This window comes from Astatotilapia calliptera, chromosome 6, assembly GCF_900246225.1.
Source record: "Astatotilapia calliptera chromosome 6, fAstCal1.2, whole genome shotgun sequence".
Taxonomy (NCBI): domain Eukaryota; kingdom Metazoa; phylum Chordata; class Actinopteri; order Cichliformes; family Cichlidae; genus Astatotilapia; species Astatotilapia calliptera.
In genome coordinates, this window is record NC_039307.1 from 52501 (window position 1) to 69531 (window position 17031).

At 50.8% G+C, this 17031-nt stretch overlaps 1 protein-coding gene across 3 annotated transcripts in view; it reads left to right on the forward strand.

Moving 5' to 3' along the window:
• LOC113023458 (striatin-like) overlaps window positions 1-16850 on the forward strand; it is a 34571-nt gene extending 17721 nt beyond the window's left edge. For 2 of the 3 annotated variants that reach the window (XM_026169467.1, XM_026169469.1), the window contains exons 2-18: window positions 866-969; window positions 1693-1766; window positions 2241-2319; window positions 5830-6000; window positions 6077-6212; window positions 6927-7089; window positions 8835-8948; window positions 10023-10166; window positions 10247-10383; window positions 10617-10792; window positions 12164-12211; window positions 12315-12436; window positions 12524-12691; window positions 12819-12959; window positions 13483-13584; window positions 13668-13754; window positions 14050-16850. In XM_026169467.1, coding sequence (XP_026025252.1) covers window positions 866-969; window positions 1693-1766; window positions 2241-2319; window positions 5830-6000; window positions 6077-6212; window positions 6927-7089; window positions 8835-8948; window positions 10023-10166; window positions 10247-10383; window positions 10617-10792; window positions 12164-12211; window positions 12315-12436; window positions 12524-12691; window positions 12819-12959; window positions 13483-13584; window positions 13668-13754; window positions 14050-14219 — 2136 coding nt within the window. In that variant the 3' untranslated portion in view covers window positions 14220-16850. The remainder of the gene's footprint in view (window positions 1-865; window positions 970-1692; window positions 1767-2240; window positions 2320-5829; window positions 6001-6076; window positions 6213-6926; window positions 7090-8834; window positions 8949-10022; window positions 10167-10246; window positions 10384-10616; window positions 10793-12163; window positions 12212-12314; window positions 12437-12523; window positions 12692-12818; window positions 12960-13482; window positions 13585-13667; window positions 13755-14049) is intronic. The other variant, XM_026169468.1, reaches the window with a different exon arrangement.
• Window positions 16851-17031: the final 181 nt, after the last annotated feature.

Genomic DNA, 17031 nt, shown 5'->3' on the forward strand with positions numbered 1-17031 from the left:
CATGAATCGCTGCTGCAGCCTCCAGTGGACGTTACAGGAACTGCAGCCGTGATGTTCCTCAGCCAAGTCTGCGGGTGGGGTCAACCCTGACGGCAGGTGGGTCACATGGTGCCTGTTCCCACGCTGCGTGGGTGTTAGTCAGTCACAAGTCTCCCATCAGTCCTGCAGACACCCAGTCACCCATTTCCCAGGAGGCTTTGGGGCCCTCAGGCTTAAGGATGCGGGGCGATCAGCCTGTTTCTGCTCTACAGAGCAGCCATGTGTCAGGTGTTGGTGACTTCCTTCTGAGTGAACACGATGAATCAGGTTTTGTTATGTTATTGTTTGTCATATGTTTGTTAGGTTAAGTTATTTACGCTGCTGATCCAGGATCAGACCGCAGGACTGAAGGTGCTGCATTATTGTAGATTTCCCACCAAACCGCTGCTGACCCCTGCGTGCTGTTTGTGTTTTGCTCAGAGGCTAACTTCAGTGTTCAGCTCCTGAACGCACCGCAGTGCAGCTGCTGAGTCTCACACTGTCGGTCTGCACTGTAACGACGACTGTGACTGTGCAAACGGCGCCGCGTCGTTCCCCGCTGGGTCCCGGTGGAGTTGGTCGGTAATCCGTCCACAGCCGTCTCCGCCGTGTTTAATGGAGATTAGATGTGTTTATGGACCTCCTGAGGCGTCATTAACCTCGTCGCTGCTCGCTCGCTTTGCTTTTTGTCTGCGTTTCTGTCTTTAGCCTCATTCAATTAAGTGAACTTTGGTGTTTAATCAGACACGCAGCAGGGACTGAAGCTGCATGTCTGGAGTAGGAGAATATGTTAAAATGAAGTTTAAACCTCGGCCCCGCCTTCATTTGGTGTTTCCTCTGCTTGCAGGCTCAGATCGCCTTCCTGCAGGGCGAGAGGCGGGGCCAGGAGAACCTGAAGAAGGACCTGGTGAGACGAATCAAGATGCTGGAGTACGCTCTGAAGCAGGAGAGGTGAGATCCTTTTACCAGGGTCACATATTTCACATGCAAACACTTTGATGAGGAAACGAATCCTCTCTGCCCCGACCTGAACTCAAAGGAAAACGTTCGCTCACACTTGAGATGCGACGTTGGTTTGGGAGAGACCACGGCTGTAGAAACACGGGGGTGTTCCTCCCGCTGCCAACAAGAATGATCAGTCAAAGTTGTTCATAAACATGTCCTCTGTTTATGAACGTCACTCAGAACTGAAATATGAACCTTTTAAAGTTTCCAGCTCATGTTTTAGTTCCAGGTCCTGGTTTAGCTGCCATAGTGAAGGAGTTTCCATTCAACTCAACTTTATTTATACAGCACCAAATCACAACAGCAGTCGGCTCAAGGTTCTTTATATTGTACAGTAGAGCCTACAATAATACATACAGGGACAACCCAACAATCACATGACCCCCTATGAGCAGCACTTTGGTGACAGTGGGAAGGAAAAAATCCCTTTTAACAGGAAGAAACCTCCAGCAGAACCAGGCTCAGGCCTATTAACACATAGTGAGTGAAGAAGAAACACCCAATGCATCATGGGAATCCCCGGCAGCCTACAGCTATTGCAGCATCACTAAGGGAGGATTCAGGGTCACCTGGTCCAGCCCTAGCTATATGCTTTAGTCCATCTGAGAAGTAAAATGCATGAAGCCCGAATGAGATAAAGACGTTTGTGATATCTGTGTGTGTCCTCAGAGCCAAATACCACAAACTGAAATATGGCACCGAGCTGAACCAGGGAGAAATCAAACCTCCGAGTTACGACTCAGGTAAGAGTTTTTCTGACTGTTTTTCCCGTCTGCACAAATTCAGCGTCGTGTTCGGTCAGAGGCACGAAAATCACAGTTTAAGTTTCCAACAGCACTAACCCATCTCACACTGCATGTGTCCTACATGAAAATGTAATTAATGTCTGCACTGAAGCCTTCAGAGTCGCCCCCTGCTGGCCATCACAGAGAAACGCAGCATTAGGATGATCTTCTTCACGCTTGCTGTGGTTCCTCTGCTGCTTGTGCTTCTGTCTCTTCGCTCCTCGCCTCTGAGTTTGATGCTGGGAGGAGCCTCTCTGCTGCCTCCCTGTGGACACATCAGAAATAAACTGGGCCTTTTATTTGCTCTCATCTGTTAACATGTGACGGTTCCCGGGAGGACATATTTCAGGAGAGGGGCATCTGCAGCACGATACTTTGGGAATTCACGGGTGGATGGACGCAAACGCAAACGTAACGTGTTCTCTGTTTCAGACGACGACAACGAGGCTCCGAGTCCTCCGAACAGCAGCCATCAGCTCAGCTGGAAACAAGGACGCCAGCTGCTCCGGCAGTGAGTGCACGCACACACACGCACACACACACACAGACACACACACACACAGACACACACACACACACACACACACACACACAGACACACAGACACACACACACACACACACAGACAGACAGACAGACAGACACACACACGCACACACAGACACAGACACAGACACACACACACGCACACACACACACACACACACACACACACACACACACACACCCCACCAAGCACACCACCACACACACAGACACACACACAGACAACACACAGACCCAGACGCAGACCACAGCACGACACACACACACACACACAACAGACCACACACCACACACACACAACACAGACACACACACACACAACACACACACAGACACACAAGACAGACAGACAGACACACACACACACACACACACAGCACACACACGACACACACACCACACACACACACACACCACACGCACACACACACACACAGAGACACACACACGCACACACACACACACGCACACACGCTTCAACGTCAGTGTGTACAGGCGGCGTGTGTTTAATGTTTCAGAGAGAAGCACAGAAGTCATCGTTTATAGAGATAACACTGTAATGAGGGTTGTCTGCGTGTGGTGTGTCTGTGTGTGTGTGGTGTGCGGTGTTGTTGTGTGTGTGTGTGGTGTGTGTGTCCTGTGGGGGTGTGCGTGTGTTGTGTGTGTGTGTGTGGTGTGTGTACGCTGCTTCTGTGTGTGACGTGTGTCTCGTGTGTCGTGGTCGTGGCGGTGTCTGTCGTGTGTTGTGTGTGGTCTGGTTGGTTCGTGCGTGTGCGGTGTGTGTGGCGTGTGTCTGGTGTGTGTGTGTGTGTGTGTGCGGTGTCTGTGTGTGTGTGTGTGCGGTGTCTGTGGTGTGTGGGCGGTGTCTGTGTGTGTGTGTGTGTGTGCGTGTGTCTGTGTGTGTGTGGGTGTTGTGGTGTTCTTGGTGTGGGTGTGTGTGTGCGTGTGTCTGTGCGTGTGTGTGGTGTGTGTGTGTGTGGGCGTGTGTCTGTGCGTGTGTTGTCTGGTGTGCGTGTCGTTGGTTGTTGTGTGCGTGTGTCTGTGTGTTGTGTTGTTGCGTTGTGTGTGTGTGTGTGGTTGTGTGGTGTGTTGTGTGTGCATTGTGGTTTGGTGCGGTGTCTTGTTGGTGTGTGTGTGCGTGTGTCTTGTGTGTGTGTGTGTGTGCGTGTGTCTTGGTGTGTCTTGTGTGTGGTGTGTGGCAGCTGTGTGTGTGTCTGTTGTGTGTGTCGTGTTGCATGTCTGTGGGTGTGTCTGGTGGCAATGTGTGTTGTGTGTGCATGTGGTGCGTCTGTATCGTGTTCGTGTGCGTGTGTCTGGGTGCATGGTGTGTGTGTGTGTGCGTGTGTCTGTGTGTGTGTGTCTGTCTGTCTCTGTGTGCGTGTGTCTGTGTGCGTGTGTCTGTGTTGTGTGTGTCTGTGTGTCTCTGTGTGTCTGTGTGTGTGTGTCTGTTGTGTTGGTGTGTGTGTGGTGTGTTGTGGTGTGTGCCTGTGTGCGTGTGTCTGTGTGTCTGGGTGTGTGTGTGTGCCTGGTGTGGTGTGTGTGTCGTCTGTTTGTGTGTGTGTGCTTGTGGGTTGTTCTGGGTGTGGTTCTGTGTGTCTCTGTGATGGTGTGTCTGTGTGCTTGGGGTGTGTCTGTTGTGTCTGTTGTGTGGCGTGTGGTGTGTGTCTGTGTGTTGTGTGTCTGTGTGGTGTGTGTGGTTGTGTGGTGTGTGTGGTGTGTGTTGGTCTGTGTTCCTGTGTGTGTGGGTGTTGTCTGTGTGTGGTGTGTGTGTGTGTGTGTGTGTCTGTGTCTGTGTGTGTCTGTGTGTTGTGTGTGTGTGTCTTGGTTGTGTGGGTGGTGTCTGTGGTTGTGTCTGTGTTTGTTGTGGGGTCTGGGTGTGTTGTTTGTGTGTGTGTCTTGTGGTGTGTGTCGTGTGTGGTGTCTGTGCTGTGTTGTCTGTTGTGTGTGTTGTAACTCAATGGAGACTATAAGAACATTTCATCACCAAAGACAAACAGGAAGTAGATCTGCCTGCAGCTGGTGATGCGTTCACTGTCTGAAATATTACGCAGCTGCTCCATAAATCTGCATTAAAACCTTTTCAGCACGAGTCAGTTTGGCTCACAGGCGAGAACAGTGAAAGTTAAAGTCCTCTGATCGTGCTGGAGAAACCTGACGGTGCATCCTCGTCACTGTCTTCACCAGCAGGTGGCGCCGTGTCTCTGCAGAACTTGGCGTTTTGAGGCCGCGGGGCGTGATCGGACCGATCCACCGCTCCGACGCTTCTGTTAGCTCCTCAGACTCGTGCGTGTGTGCAGCTCTGTGTGTGTATGTGTGAGTGTTTGTGGTGACAGTGAATGGAGGATTGTGTGAGGCATCAAGACGTCCTGCGATCGGAGAGGCTGGTACAGATGGGAGGGAGGGAGGCTGAACTGTGTGAGAAACACACTGGGCGTTATTCAGGCCAGACCGCAGCGCTGCTCCCAGGTCAGCAGGGTCGAGGCTCGGTGCAGTACGGAGACTTAAATTGGAACTTTTTGAGTTTAGAGGAGCTTCGCCCGAGCGGTTTGTTCAATTCGGACTCAGTAAGTACAAAGAGGTTTGCTCCCACCGCAGGCAGCATCTTTCTTAAGATACTCTAAGGTCCTCCAGAACAGGCTGCAACTCGACTAACATCCTCTCTCCCCCTGCAGCAGACGCAGCTTTGACTGCAGATTTGAAATCTGACAAATAAATAAAATCAGAGGTTGTTCAGAGCTGCTCGAGCACAGTCAGGTGTGTTCTTCCTGTTTGTATGCTCGCACACCCTGACCCGCTCTGTGTCGGCCTGGTGTTGGAAACTGCTGCTGCCCTTTAAAGAAGCTGCTCTGTTCATAAACTTGTGGTCGGTCAGTGGGAACAGCAAGGCACGGCTGCTGCAGGAGGACACTTGGTATTCAGGAGTCCTCTAAAGATCAGGAGGACTGTTTTTCACTCCTAATCTTCTTGACGAGCTGGTTTGTTAGTCCAACCTGCAGTCCTGCAGGTACAGGTGAGGTGGGATGACCCTCGACCCCTTCTCACAGCTGGGGTTACTCTGGAGACCTCCAGCTGTGGTGCATCTGTTTGCACCTGCGGTGTTTCTTTAGGAGATGTGGCTGCAGGGTAACAAAGTAAGCCAAAGCTGCAGTTCCTCTAACGTCCACCAGAGGCAGCAGTGAGTCAGCCCCCGCAGGCTCTCGTGTTAAATCTTTAAGGCAGAAATAAACATGTTTGCAGCCTGATGTTTAAGTTTAAGGCTTAAAATATGGACGTCTGTTCGCGCTGTTACTGTCACCTTTCATAGCTCAGCTAAACGTTACCGTAGCCTCTCGATCTACAGCAGTTTGGGTTCAGCTACCGTTCAGTCGTTTTAGAGAGCTGTTGGTCGTCTCGTACAGATCAGCCACGTTAACCTCGTGGCTGCTGTCGCTCCCTCAGAAGCTCTCGCTGACCTCGTGTCCTGTCTCCGGCTCAGGTACCTACAGGAGGTCGGATACACGGACACCATCCTGGATGTGAAGTCTCAGAGGGTGAGGGCGCTGCTCGGTCTTGCCGGAGACACGGGAGACAAACCGTCAGACAAGAAAACTGAGCCGATGGTCAACGGCACCGAGCCGTCCTCGCTGAAGGACAGCGGCATGGTCAGGTACGACGCCAGGAGGTGAAATAAAAACGCCACACAGCAAAGCGTGCGTCGTTACAAAACCCCGTTTCTCCCGCAGTAAGCCCGACGTGTCCGACTCGGCCACCGTGCTGGAGGCCTTCAAGTTCATCGAGAGCGCCGCAGCAGAGTTCAGCGACGAGGACGAGGACGAGGACAGCGAGGGGAGGGACAAAACCATCCTGGACCTGGCTGCAGTAAGAGGCTGACACACTCCCGTCATTTCACTTTTTCTTAATGTATGAGATTATTTTCACTCTCTGTAACTGTGGATGAAAGTGTGCATTCCCAGTTTCCACAGGGTCTCTGTGTGGCTGTGCCTGCAGACCCCGATGAAGCCCGCTCACTGTGAGGAACGTGTTCCTGTGTGCTGACTGCTTCGTCTGTAACGGAGAGCACAGGAATGTCATTAGGCTGTTCCTCATCTTACAAACGCGAGTAAACCACAGCTTTCAGTCTGTAAAAATCTGGAAACGGCACGTTTATGTTTTTCATGTCCAAACTGAGACCACGTGTGATTTTTAAGTTATAATATTGTCGTCATAAGAAGCATTTATGGAGCTCGTGTGGGTGCTGCAGGTGCTGCCCAGCCTGGAACTCCATCATCTCCACCATCATTGCTTGGGCTGCATATCTGCGAGCGCTCGCCTTCAGAGTAAAAGCTGAGCCTGTTGAAACGTGTGTGCTTCAGCAGTAAGACAAGGCTTTTACTTTGAAGGCGAATGTCCTCAAATGGCAAATATTTACAGATTCGTCGGTGTCTTCTGGAGCAGGACTGTTTCCTCCTTGTAGCCACTTTGACGCGCCGACTGACAGCAGTCACGTTTCTCCCGCTGCGTGACCTCCGGGCACGTGTAAAACTTAAAACCTGTAAACATCAGCTATAAAAACGTGGCTTTACCTTTGCACAGATGGTGAGAAAGAAACACTCGTCAACGCCGTCTTCCACGACCTCTGACCTCAGCGATGACCTGGACACGGAGGAGGCGCTGAAGGGTTTTGATTTCTTGGCGAGTCCAGACGAGCTGGACGGATCGCCCGAGTCAAGGAGCGGGGATGACAGCGGCGAGTGGGGTGAGTCGCCCGATGGGTTTCAGAGCATCAGAACGTTAGCGAGTGAAGCTTTAACCACAGTGGTAAAAGACGACTCCGGAGTTCAGAGCGTGAATGCAGGAGGACCCGCAGTCGCGCCCTGTGGAACTCCAGTTTCCTGTCTACAGCGACCTGCAGGTCACTGGCAGATTTGAGGCAAACTTGACCTTTAGAAACTTTTCTTAATGTTAATAAGTTGGAGGAGTGAGGTTAGAAAGAGCAAACAGGAAGTGTCTTTGTTTTGTCAAGCATCCGTGCAGCACCTGTGAAAGCTGTGAGTTTAATTCTGATCGTTTTTAAACGAGTTTGTAATAAAGTTACGTTTCAGCTCTTTTTTGCAGACGTCTTTTTCGTGAAGGTAAAACAAACCGAAGCTCGTCCTGACCCGCCGTCCTCTGTGTTTACATAAAGAAACCCTTTTTCTGCTGTTGCTTAGCAACCGGTCCAGTGTCATTCGGCCAATGACGGAGAGCTCCCCACGCGCTCGGTGATTCAACACTCGAGTCGAGATAGTAAAGGAGCGCTGACTCAGTGCAGCGGGTCTCACTGTGTGCTCACGGCGTGAAAGGCCGCAGCGCCGAGCTTCGTCTCCGCTTTAACGCCGTTTCCATCTTGAAGTGCGGTCTGTGACGCTGCCTCCGCCTTCACACTGAGATATTACAGCAGCCGAGCGCAGATAAAACCCGTTTGGCTGCTCGGTTATGATGGAGCTGCCCGTCTCAGCTCCATCGTCCTCTCACCTTTCATTCAGCTCGCCGTTACCATGGCAGCTTCCGTCACTGCACGCTTATCTGTGGAGCCCGGTGTGCCCTTTGACCTTGTACAGATAATGCTTGTCCCCATCAGACTGCTTCTACACCTGTGGAACTGCGCCCCCTACAGCGGAGGAGAGGCAGAGTCTGAACAGCCGGTTTACTGTTTAAAATGTAGAAGCTCATGAACAGAAGAAGGTGAATAACTGCAGGATTAACAGGAAACAGAATAAACTGACTGCGTCTCGACTCTCATGGTTTTTTACAGAAAGCATCCTTTGTCTCATGACTTGAGCGTGAAAAACACCTTTAAGCTGTTCAGACGGCGCAGATCAACTCGCTGCATCACGATGTGAATGTTTGATTTCTCTGATGATTCACTGGAGGAAATGTGAAAAAAGCGCGTTCACGCTTTCAGCTTCACGTGGGACGAAGCGTCCAGCTGATTCCTTCTGGGTCTGAGTGTTTTCTGCGAGGGACAAAAACATCGTTAATCCTGGACCCGCTCGTACAGACACAGATTCAGCACATTTTTAAAGTTGATGTAAGACGGTGAGCAGATTCTGTGAGGTCGCCTTCGTCTTTGGTTGAGGTTATCTGGGATGAATGGTACAGGAGGAATCTTTGCATCCTTCTCGCCTGTAGGAGGCGCTCAACTCGCTGCCTCTGCAGCCGTCGTCGTGTTTCCGCGGGACGCGGTTAGCCGAGGTTTCACAGGAGGGAGGGACCGCTGGCCTGGCTCTGCACACGTGTGTAAAGCACAGGGGGCGCCGTAGAGCGAGGTCAGCTGGCAGATGAAAGCGACAGCGTAGCTGGGCTACCCCCGTCTGTCTGAGGTTCCTCGCTCGTCATCACGTCTCCCTCAGGGATGGATTTGAACTGTACTGCATCCAGACACTCACAACATGTTTCTGCCTCCCCTGCCTCCCTTCTCCTCCCTCCCCTCCTCCCCGCCTCCTCCCCTCCGTCCTGTAGAGAAGGAAGAGCAGTCTCCTCTGGGTGAAATGGCCTGGGATGTGGACCAGGGGCTGATAGCCCAGCTCAAGGAGCAGTACAGGAAGGAACGCAAGGGCAAGAAGGGGGTGAAGAGTAAGTCGTGCTGCAGGCCTGTGCTTCATCCTCCCTCCTCACCCTCTTTACCTTTTGTTCCCCTCACCCTCTTCCTGTAATAATAAACTATTTATTCTCTTTTCCACCTCTAAGTTTTCCCTCCTCACATCGCCTCAGTCCCATCACTGGTCCTCTGTGTGTCACATGTTAGATGGCAGCTTTGTTATTTGGGAAATCTCATTGGAGGATTCGCCTCCACCCTCTGTTTGGTTTATGAATGAAGCTGTCGTAGCATCCAACCGTTTCAAGGGTCAGTTAGGAGGCTGTATACAAAAGATGAACAGTCGAGGGACGACAGTTAGCTGAGGTGAAGTCTAGCAGACAGCTAGCAGCTGCAGGTGACAGTCAAAGAGGCCACGCCCCTCATAATGCAAACTTTAAATGAGTTATCAGGTTACAGAGAGATCAAACAGTTTGTGTATCAGGCTGTAAACACGTTTGTTTCTGCTGTAAAGTTTGAACACGAGTCTGTGGGGACTGACTCACTGCTGCCTCTGCTGCATGTTAGAGGAACTGCAGTCACTGAGGCGTGGCGCTCTGGTTGTGCTGGAGCGTAAGACGGTGGAGTGGAAGGTTGTAAGACCTGAGCCGCTTTAATGCTCACGCCGTCCAGATGTGCAGATACCACAGTGTCCTCCTTCACAGCTGGACCATCAGTGTGCTTTTCAAACTGAGATGATTTGTAGGAAACTTTATTGCGCTGTGGAAACTGCGCCCTGGTTTGCGTCAGGTTATGTTCTTTGGGTTATCTTCAGGTTTTTTTACTTCCTGTTGGTTTCCGTCCGTGCTCGTGTTGCGATGGCAGCGACTCATCTGCATCGTGTCGCCGTCTGTCCGGCAGGTTTCTGTCCTTCCTGCTCTTCGCTCGTCTTCTTTGTTTCTCTGCTTTTGTTTGCCATCGATGCCTCGCAGAGCCGCTGCCGCTCCTTCTTTCCATCTTCACGTTTCACGTTTTATTTTTCATCTCTCCCTCCAAACGTCGTTGTTCTCCCGCCTTCATCGGGCTTCCTGTCCCCTCCTCATCCTCTCTCGTCTCTCTTCTTCCTCCTGCAGGACCAAACCGGTCTAAGCTGCAGGACATGCTGGCTAACCTGCGGGACGCCGAGGACCTGCCCTCCATGCAGCCGGCCGTGACGCCCCCCTCTCGGTCGAGCGTGCCCAGGCTGAACGAGCACGAAGTCGGACGCCCCGATGATGGTAGCCCTCCCTCCGTCTCGGCTCAGCGGTCATGTGTGAGTGACGTGAATGTTCAAACGTTTCCTGTTTCCGTCCTGCAGAGGCGATGACGTTCCTGCCGTCGTCGGGGAAGTCGTTCATTCTGGGCAGAGTGGACGAGGCGGTTTCTAACGAGCTCGGATTGGGAGAGCTGGCCGGACTGACCGTCGCTAACGAGGCCGAGGGCCTGATGTACGACGTGAGTAACGTTAACCTGTCACAGGCTGCTTCAGGCCACGCCCCCTCGTGGACGTAATCCCAGAAAGAAAAGATGAAGAGCAGCGAGTAAAACCTGATTCCACTCGTGGTTTGTTTTGTTTTGAATATTCAAGGAGTGTTTCCACAGTGCTCCTGCACCCTGACATAGAGCTCCGCCCCCACAGCTGATTCTAACCTATCAGAGAGCTTAATGAGACCTTTTCCCTCCCTCAGATCGCCAACAACAAAGATGCACTGAGGAAGACGTGGAACCCGAAGTTTACCCTGCGGAGCCACTTTGACTCGGTGCGCAGTCTGGCCTTCCACCCGGTGGAGCCGGTTCTGGTCACCGCCTCCGAGGATCACACCCTCAAACTGTGGAACCTCCAGAAGACGGCGCCCGCCAAGAAGTGAGACTCCACGTTTTGCCATCACACACGTATTCTCTGAAACAGGGCAGGGACAGCTCAGTAGGCAGAGTGGTTGTGTAGAGTGGCCCCATGATCGGAAGGTCATGGGGTCGAACGGCGGCGGTCCCCCTGAGCGAGATACCGCCCCTGAAGTTGAAAACGCTCTGAGAGGGACTGCTGGCCTGGCTCGTGGATCCAAATGTAGACTCTGCTAACGTAGCTTTGCATGATTCCTCAAAATAATCCTCCTCTGATTATGATCCTGAGCCTCGGTTTATCCCCTCTGTGAAACAAGTCGTTGTAGCTCCTCTCCCTTTAACCCTTTAAGACCTGACATAGAACCAAGTCCGCCAGAGCTTATATTATATTTTTACCTGCTGTGGAGCCATTTTTTGGAGCATTTCAAGCTGCTATACATCAATACAACCATTACAGCCCAAATTGTAATAATATGTCTGCATTAGGTGCATAGTAATTACATAAATTGCAAAAAAGTGCAATAAACTACAAAAAAATTGAAAATCTTTTTGTTTTTTTAACATATATTTCTAGTTAGAGAAATTTAAGAGGCTTATCCCTCAAAACTGTAAATACAAAAAAGTTTCACAAACTAGTTTTTGAGTGTCTTCATAATTTTATTTTTGAAATACACAAATTTTTATACACTGCAGGAAAAACAAAAATAAATATTATAATGCAAATTTGCAAAAAAACAGCATATGCATCAAAATAAACTATTTCCAGCAGTGCAATATGAGTCCTCAGCATCCCAGAAACGACACAAAGTCATGAAGTCAAACATAACTTTTGAAAACACCAGTATAGGCTCATAAGGCCCTGATCGTAAAAAACTACATTTCCGCAAAATGACATCACTTCCGGTTTCGGGCAAGTCATGGCGGTCATGTGATAGTTCGCGCTGATAGACGTAGGAAGTGTTACAAACAGCTGATGGATCGGCAAAGTGTGTTTCTGGAATATTATGTTTTTGTTGCTACAAGTGCTTTTATGCAGTTTTTGCAAAGCTGTATGTGGAAGGAAACTGTGACCGAGGACAAGCTGATGGCATCAGATGTAAGTACAACTCCTCCGGCTTCATATGCAAAAATTTTTTTATTGCGCTAGCTTACATGGTTGCAGAGCTACTGGGATTTAAAAATAGTTACGCAAAATGGAGCGTGTCCGCTCCGACCGGCTCTAAAGGGTTAAGCAAACTTTCCTCTGATTGGCTGCCCCTCACAAACAGGTTTAAACTGCAGTTGGGCGGGGCTTCTGTGGCATCGTGCAGTCTGCAGCCTGAGCTGATGTTACAGGACAAACGAACACGGCTTTTAGAAGCCGGCGGTCTCACTCCTCTGCTTCGGTCCTCAGGTGCGCGGCGTTGGACGTGGAGCCCATCTACACATTCCGAGCCCACAGGTGAGCGTGGGAGCGTTCCCAGCACCGCCCACCTTCAGCCCGACTCCGTTCATGCGGTCATAAAACCAACGTAAGTGTCTGTCATTCTGATTTCGTCCTGTAGCGGAGCCGTGTTGTGCGTCACCATGAGCTCGAGCGGCGAGCAGTGCTTCAGCGGGGGCGTAGACGGCACCATTCAGAGCTGGAACACCCCCAACCCCAACATCGACCCCTACGACTCGTATGGTACGACCCGGCTCCTCCCAGCACACGCCTTCGTCGTGCTCTGTGTTCACATCTTCACGTGAGGATTTGCTCTCGTTTCCTCTGCAGAGCCGTCCGTCCTGCGGGGGGCGCTGTGCGGTCACACGGACGCGGTGTGGGGTGTGGTCTACAGCTCGGCTCACCGCCGCCTCCTCTCCTGCTCGGCCGACGGGACGGTGCGGCTGTGGAGCGCCGCCGACACCTCGCCGTCTCTCGCTGTTTTCAACGAGCGAGGAGGTAAGAGAACATCTGTGAGAACATCTGCACCGCAGCTTCAAGTAGGCGCAGTTTTATGTCCCTTTAGTTACTCCTCGAGGAGGAGGAGCTTAAGTGGCGCTGTGCTGAGTCTCTGCCTCTCTCTCAGAGCTCGGAGTCCCGACCTCGGTCGACCTGGTGAGCAGCGAGCCGGCTCACATGGTGACGTCCTTCGACACCGGACACATCGGACTCTTCAACATGGAGACGCAGCAGCTCGTCCTGAAGCTGGAGTCGGCCGGTCCTCCAGGTACGACCACGAGCTCGGCGAGTATTTACAACCCGAGAACAAAGAGCGTGAATAAAAACAGACATTTTACTCACGACAGAAACACGTCACATGTTCAAACTGAGGAAACGAACCGTCCGCGTGAGTCTGTTTATCCCCGATCATGTGACCGACCTGCTGACACCCGATCAGCTGCTGAGGGCTCCTCCGGCCGTCTCTTTCTAAAAATGTCTCCGCTCCGTTTTCTTTGTTCTGCTGTGAGTAAAATCTGAGTTTACGACGTTTGTTTTGCTCTGCGTCCCAACGGCGTTTGCAGAGCTCCGCCTCTAAATCACGTTCACCAATGAGCAGGATGAAGCAGGCTTCAGATGTGTCGACGAGAAGTTCGCAGAGACTTTCGTTTGTGCGTCTGCCAGTTAATTCTGCTGCCGTTTCGAAGCGTCGTCGGTGTCACGGCGCCGTCCGCAGGCCGAGCTGATGCTCTGACGCTTACACGTATTTACTGCTAATGTTCTCCTTCCTCCTCACGCCCGCCTCCACGCAGAAGCTCCCTGCAAGATCAACAAAGTGCTGAGCCATCCCACGCTGCCGATCACCATCACCGCTCAGGAGGACCGCCACATCCAGTTCTTCGATAACAACACAGGTACGCTGTGACGTGTCCTCAGCTTCGCTTCTTTCGTTGCCTCGCAGATCAAATTTAAACTTTAACCGTGTTTCAAACTGAAGGTAAGCTCATCCACGCCATGGTCGCCCACCTGGACGCTGTCACCAGTCTCGCTGTGGATCCAAACGGCCTTTACCTCATGTCAGGAAGTAAGTATCCGAGCGCACGCCAGCTGGCACATCCCATAATATTATCAGACTTTATAAAGAGCCTACGGGTACTTCCTGTATTTATTATTTTCACTCTAAGAGCTCTGGAGTAAAACGCGCTGTTCTCACAGCCGAGCCAATCGCAGCATCAGGAAACCAGGAAGTGTCCGTTTATGATGAAAAACACAAACGTATCCATGTAACAACAATAACAATCGTTTGTTTGTCCTGTAACGGCCTCCATCTTTATTTACAGTGCTGCTCTGTGCTGATTGGCTGTCTCTCTTCCCGTCAGGTCACGACTGCTCGATCCGTCTGTGGAACATGGAGAGTAAAACCTGCATCCAGGAGTTCACAGCACATCGTAAGAAGTTCGAGGAGTCCATCCACGACGTGGCGTTCCATCCCACCAAGTGCTACATCGGCAGCGCCGGGGCCGACGCGCTCGCCAAAGTCTTCGTATGACCTGAATGTGGTCAGCTGACCGCCCCAACGTTCTCGGTGGGGTTCTTATTTTTGGACAGATGGAGGTCGCTTCCTCTGCAGAAGGTGACCCCACTCAATCCCCCCCACGCCCCCCCCCTTAAGATTCTTCTCATGTTAAGCCCCGCCCCCTGCTGGACTCGGGCTGGCCTGGATCCACAAAACAAACTGACCTCTGAGTGAGGGGAAGAAGTTATCACGCGGTAGGCCGCGGCGTGCGTTCTCCCTCGAACAGCTCCGGGCTCGCCGCAGACGTCTCATCGTAATGTGCCTTCTTTCTGTCGGACGCTCAGAAGAAACCCGAGACGCCGGAGACGAGTCGGGACTGGGAGGTGATGGCGGCCAAGTTTAACCTTCACACGACCTCCGTTTGTTAGTCTGTCCGTCCTGAGCTGAGCGGCGGCGAGGACAGTCCTGGATCTGTCCCCGCCTTTAATGTGCTCCACCTGAGCCACGCCCACACAGGCAGGAACTTTGGCCAATCACGGTCGCCGTCCCTAGTTGGGTCCATCAGGTTCTCGTCCCTGCTGTTGGCGATGACTGGCGCTCGGTGGGAAGCAACATTAAAGAGAATCGGCGCCTGATTGGCTCCAGCCCCAAACATCCGAACATGAAGGTCCTCACTGGAGAGGGCGGGGTTAACCTGAGAGGGCGCCACCTGCTGGGACTGAGCAGTAATCCTTCACTGGACAACAGAGGCCGTTTGGCTGCACCTGAGCTCTGATGGGGTTTCTTTGGCTCCTCCTCCTCCGAGACGCTGCTCATCGATCTCTGATCCGCTGAGCGCTCTGTTCCAAACCCTGAGCGGCGCTAACAGGGACGTTTTGGGAAACCTCACCTGGAAGGTTCTCCTCACTCACTCACGGGTTGTAAGATATATGGCTGCTTTTGTGGGCGTGACCCTGCGGCGACGCTGTTCTCCCCAGAAATCAGACGGATCGGCCCGGACGCCTCCGACTCATCCCGCCGCCTGCTGTTGCCAATGCTAATTACCTTCTTGTAACATACCTGAGTAACACCTGTGCTGCGCCCGCAGATCTGCTTTCCAGCTCGGTTTGTGAGGCGGATCTTTTTTATTCTGTTTTACTTGAACGTGTCGTTTCTTCTTTTCGGGGTTTCTGCTGATGTTTTAACGACTTCTGTGTTTTTTAACCAAACGCATCGTCTCAGAAAGCAGCTGCTTCCCATCGTGGTGTGAAACGGTCGGCGTGTACAAAGACTTAACAGATATATGTGTGTACAGTTTTAGGTATTAAAGCAAATCTATTTATTAACTGGTGTAAAGAGTGTATTTAGGGCGGTTTCAACGGGTCGGTGAGCAGAAAGTTCAAAGGTTGAGTGTTTCCTGTAAACTCGTGTGGAGCATGAATGCAGTCTGTACAGAGACGTGAACGCTTCCTGTAAAAGCTTTTTATCCACGACTTTCACCTCTACCTGCACGCGTCTGTGTTCGAGGCTGTTTTCAAAAGTTTTGTCCGCGATACGAGCGGGCAACTTCCTGTTTGGTTTCCAAAGTAAGGGCATATCCACACAGTTGGCTGATTTCTGCATTAAAATGAATCAATTCAATTCGTTTTTGTTTTTTTCTTCCATAAAAGGAACTTGTGGACGTTTTCAATCCTCACTGCCTCATCCCGTTAAACAAAAACAACTCATCGGTTTGACAGATTGTAGAGCGTCTGCGTCGTGTAGTCGTGTGTCGAAGATAACAAACGTTTGATGGTTTTCAGCTTCTTAAATGTCTCAGTCTTTTCTCAGTGACGACAGCACAGCTTTAGATTGAACACGTGTGATGGCAGCTTTTATTTTTATGTTGCAAAGTTGCCAAAAACATTCATAGTTTGTTGAAAATGATGTTCAGCTGCCCGCTGAGAGCAACATGGAGTCAGCGCTGAGTTCCTAAATGGTTCAGAAGTTTAAAGATTTGTACTAATCTGCACAGACGCCGCTCGCTCACTTATGAAGCTTCTGTTGCCCAAAATTAGTTTCAGTTTGTCGTCAGTCTTTCATACGTCTTCATCTGGATGAACTGAAGACTTTCAGCTTCACTGAGTGTAACTGATTAAATTTGCTCTCCTTCCTGTTCTGTTCTGCCGGGTTTTCTCTCAGCGCTGACAGAAACCTGCAGAGCAAAACAAGCAGACTCACACTGGAGCACATTTATGATATTTCTAAGTCTGGTGGAGCAACAACAGGTTTCAGAGTGTGAGTTTTGACAAAGTGCACAAAATGTATTTATTTTAATTTGCTTCCATCATATCTTTATTTTATTTTAAAGCTGAATAAAAATGAATCCTGACTCCTTTAACAGAGGCCAACATGTCCTCCTGTAACCACGTCTCATTGCTTCCTCTTCGGTGATAAACTCGGGGACGCGGCTCCGTCTCTGTGCAGTGTTTGCAGATGAAATCTTCTGTGAGCTGAACTCCAGACTGAATCCTGCCTGTAAACTGTGGATGTGTTTTGTTGTGAAACTGCAGGAGGGACGACGGGAGCTGCTCGGGCTGTACATACAGTTCACACACTGTGTTTTGGCTTTTTTGTGTCTTTTTGCCTTCAGAGTGGGAGAGTGACAGATTTATCAGTAACAATAAAGAAATATGTTGTATATCATCCTGCGTGGTTTCATTGTTGTTTTCTAAGTGTTGACGGGAACGAGAGACGGAAAAACAACACTCTGAAGTCGGTCAGTTTAGTTTCTCTCAGATTATCACATAGGTTTGGTTTTTTAAAGATTTTCTGCTATCTTATTGGTTGATTTCTTGTTTATCTAAGTCTCGACCACTATAATTAT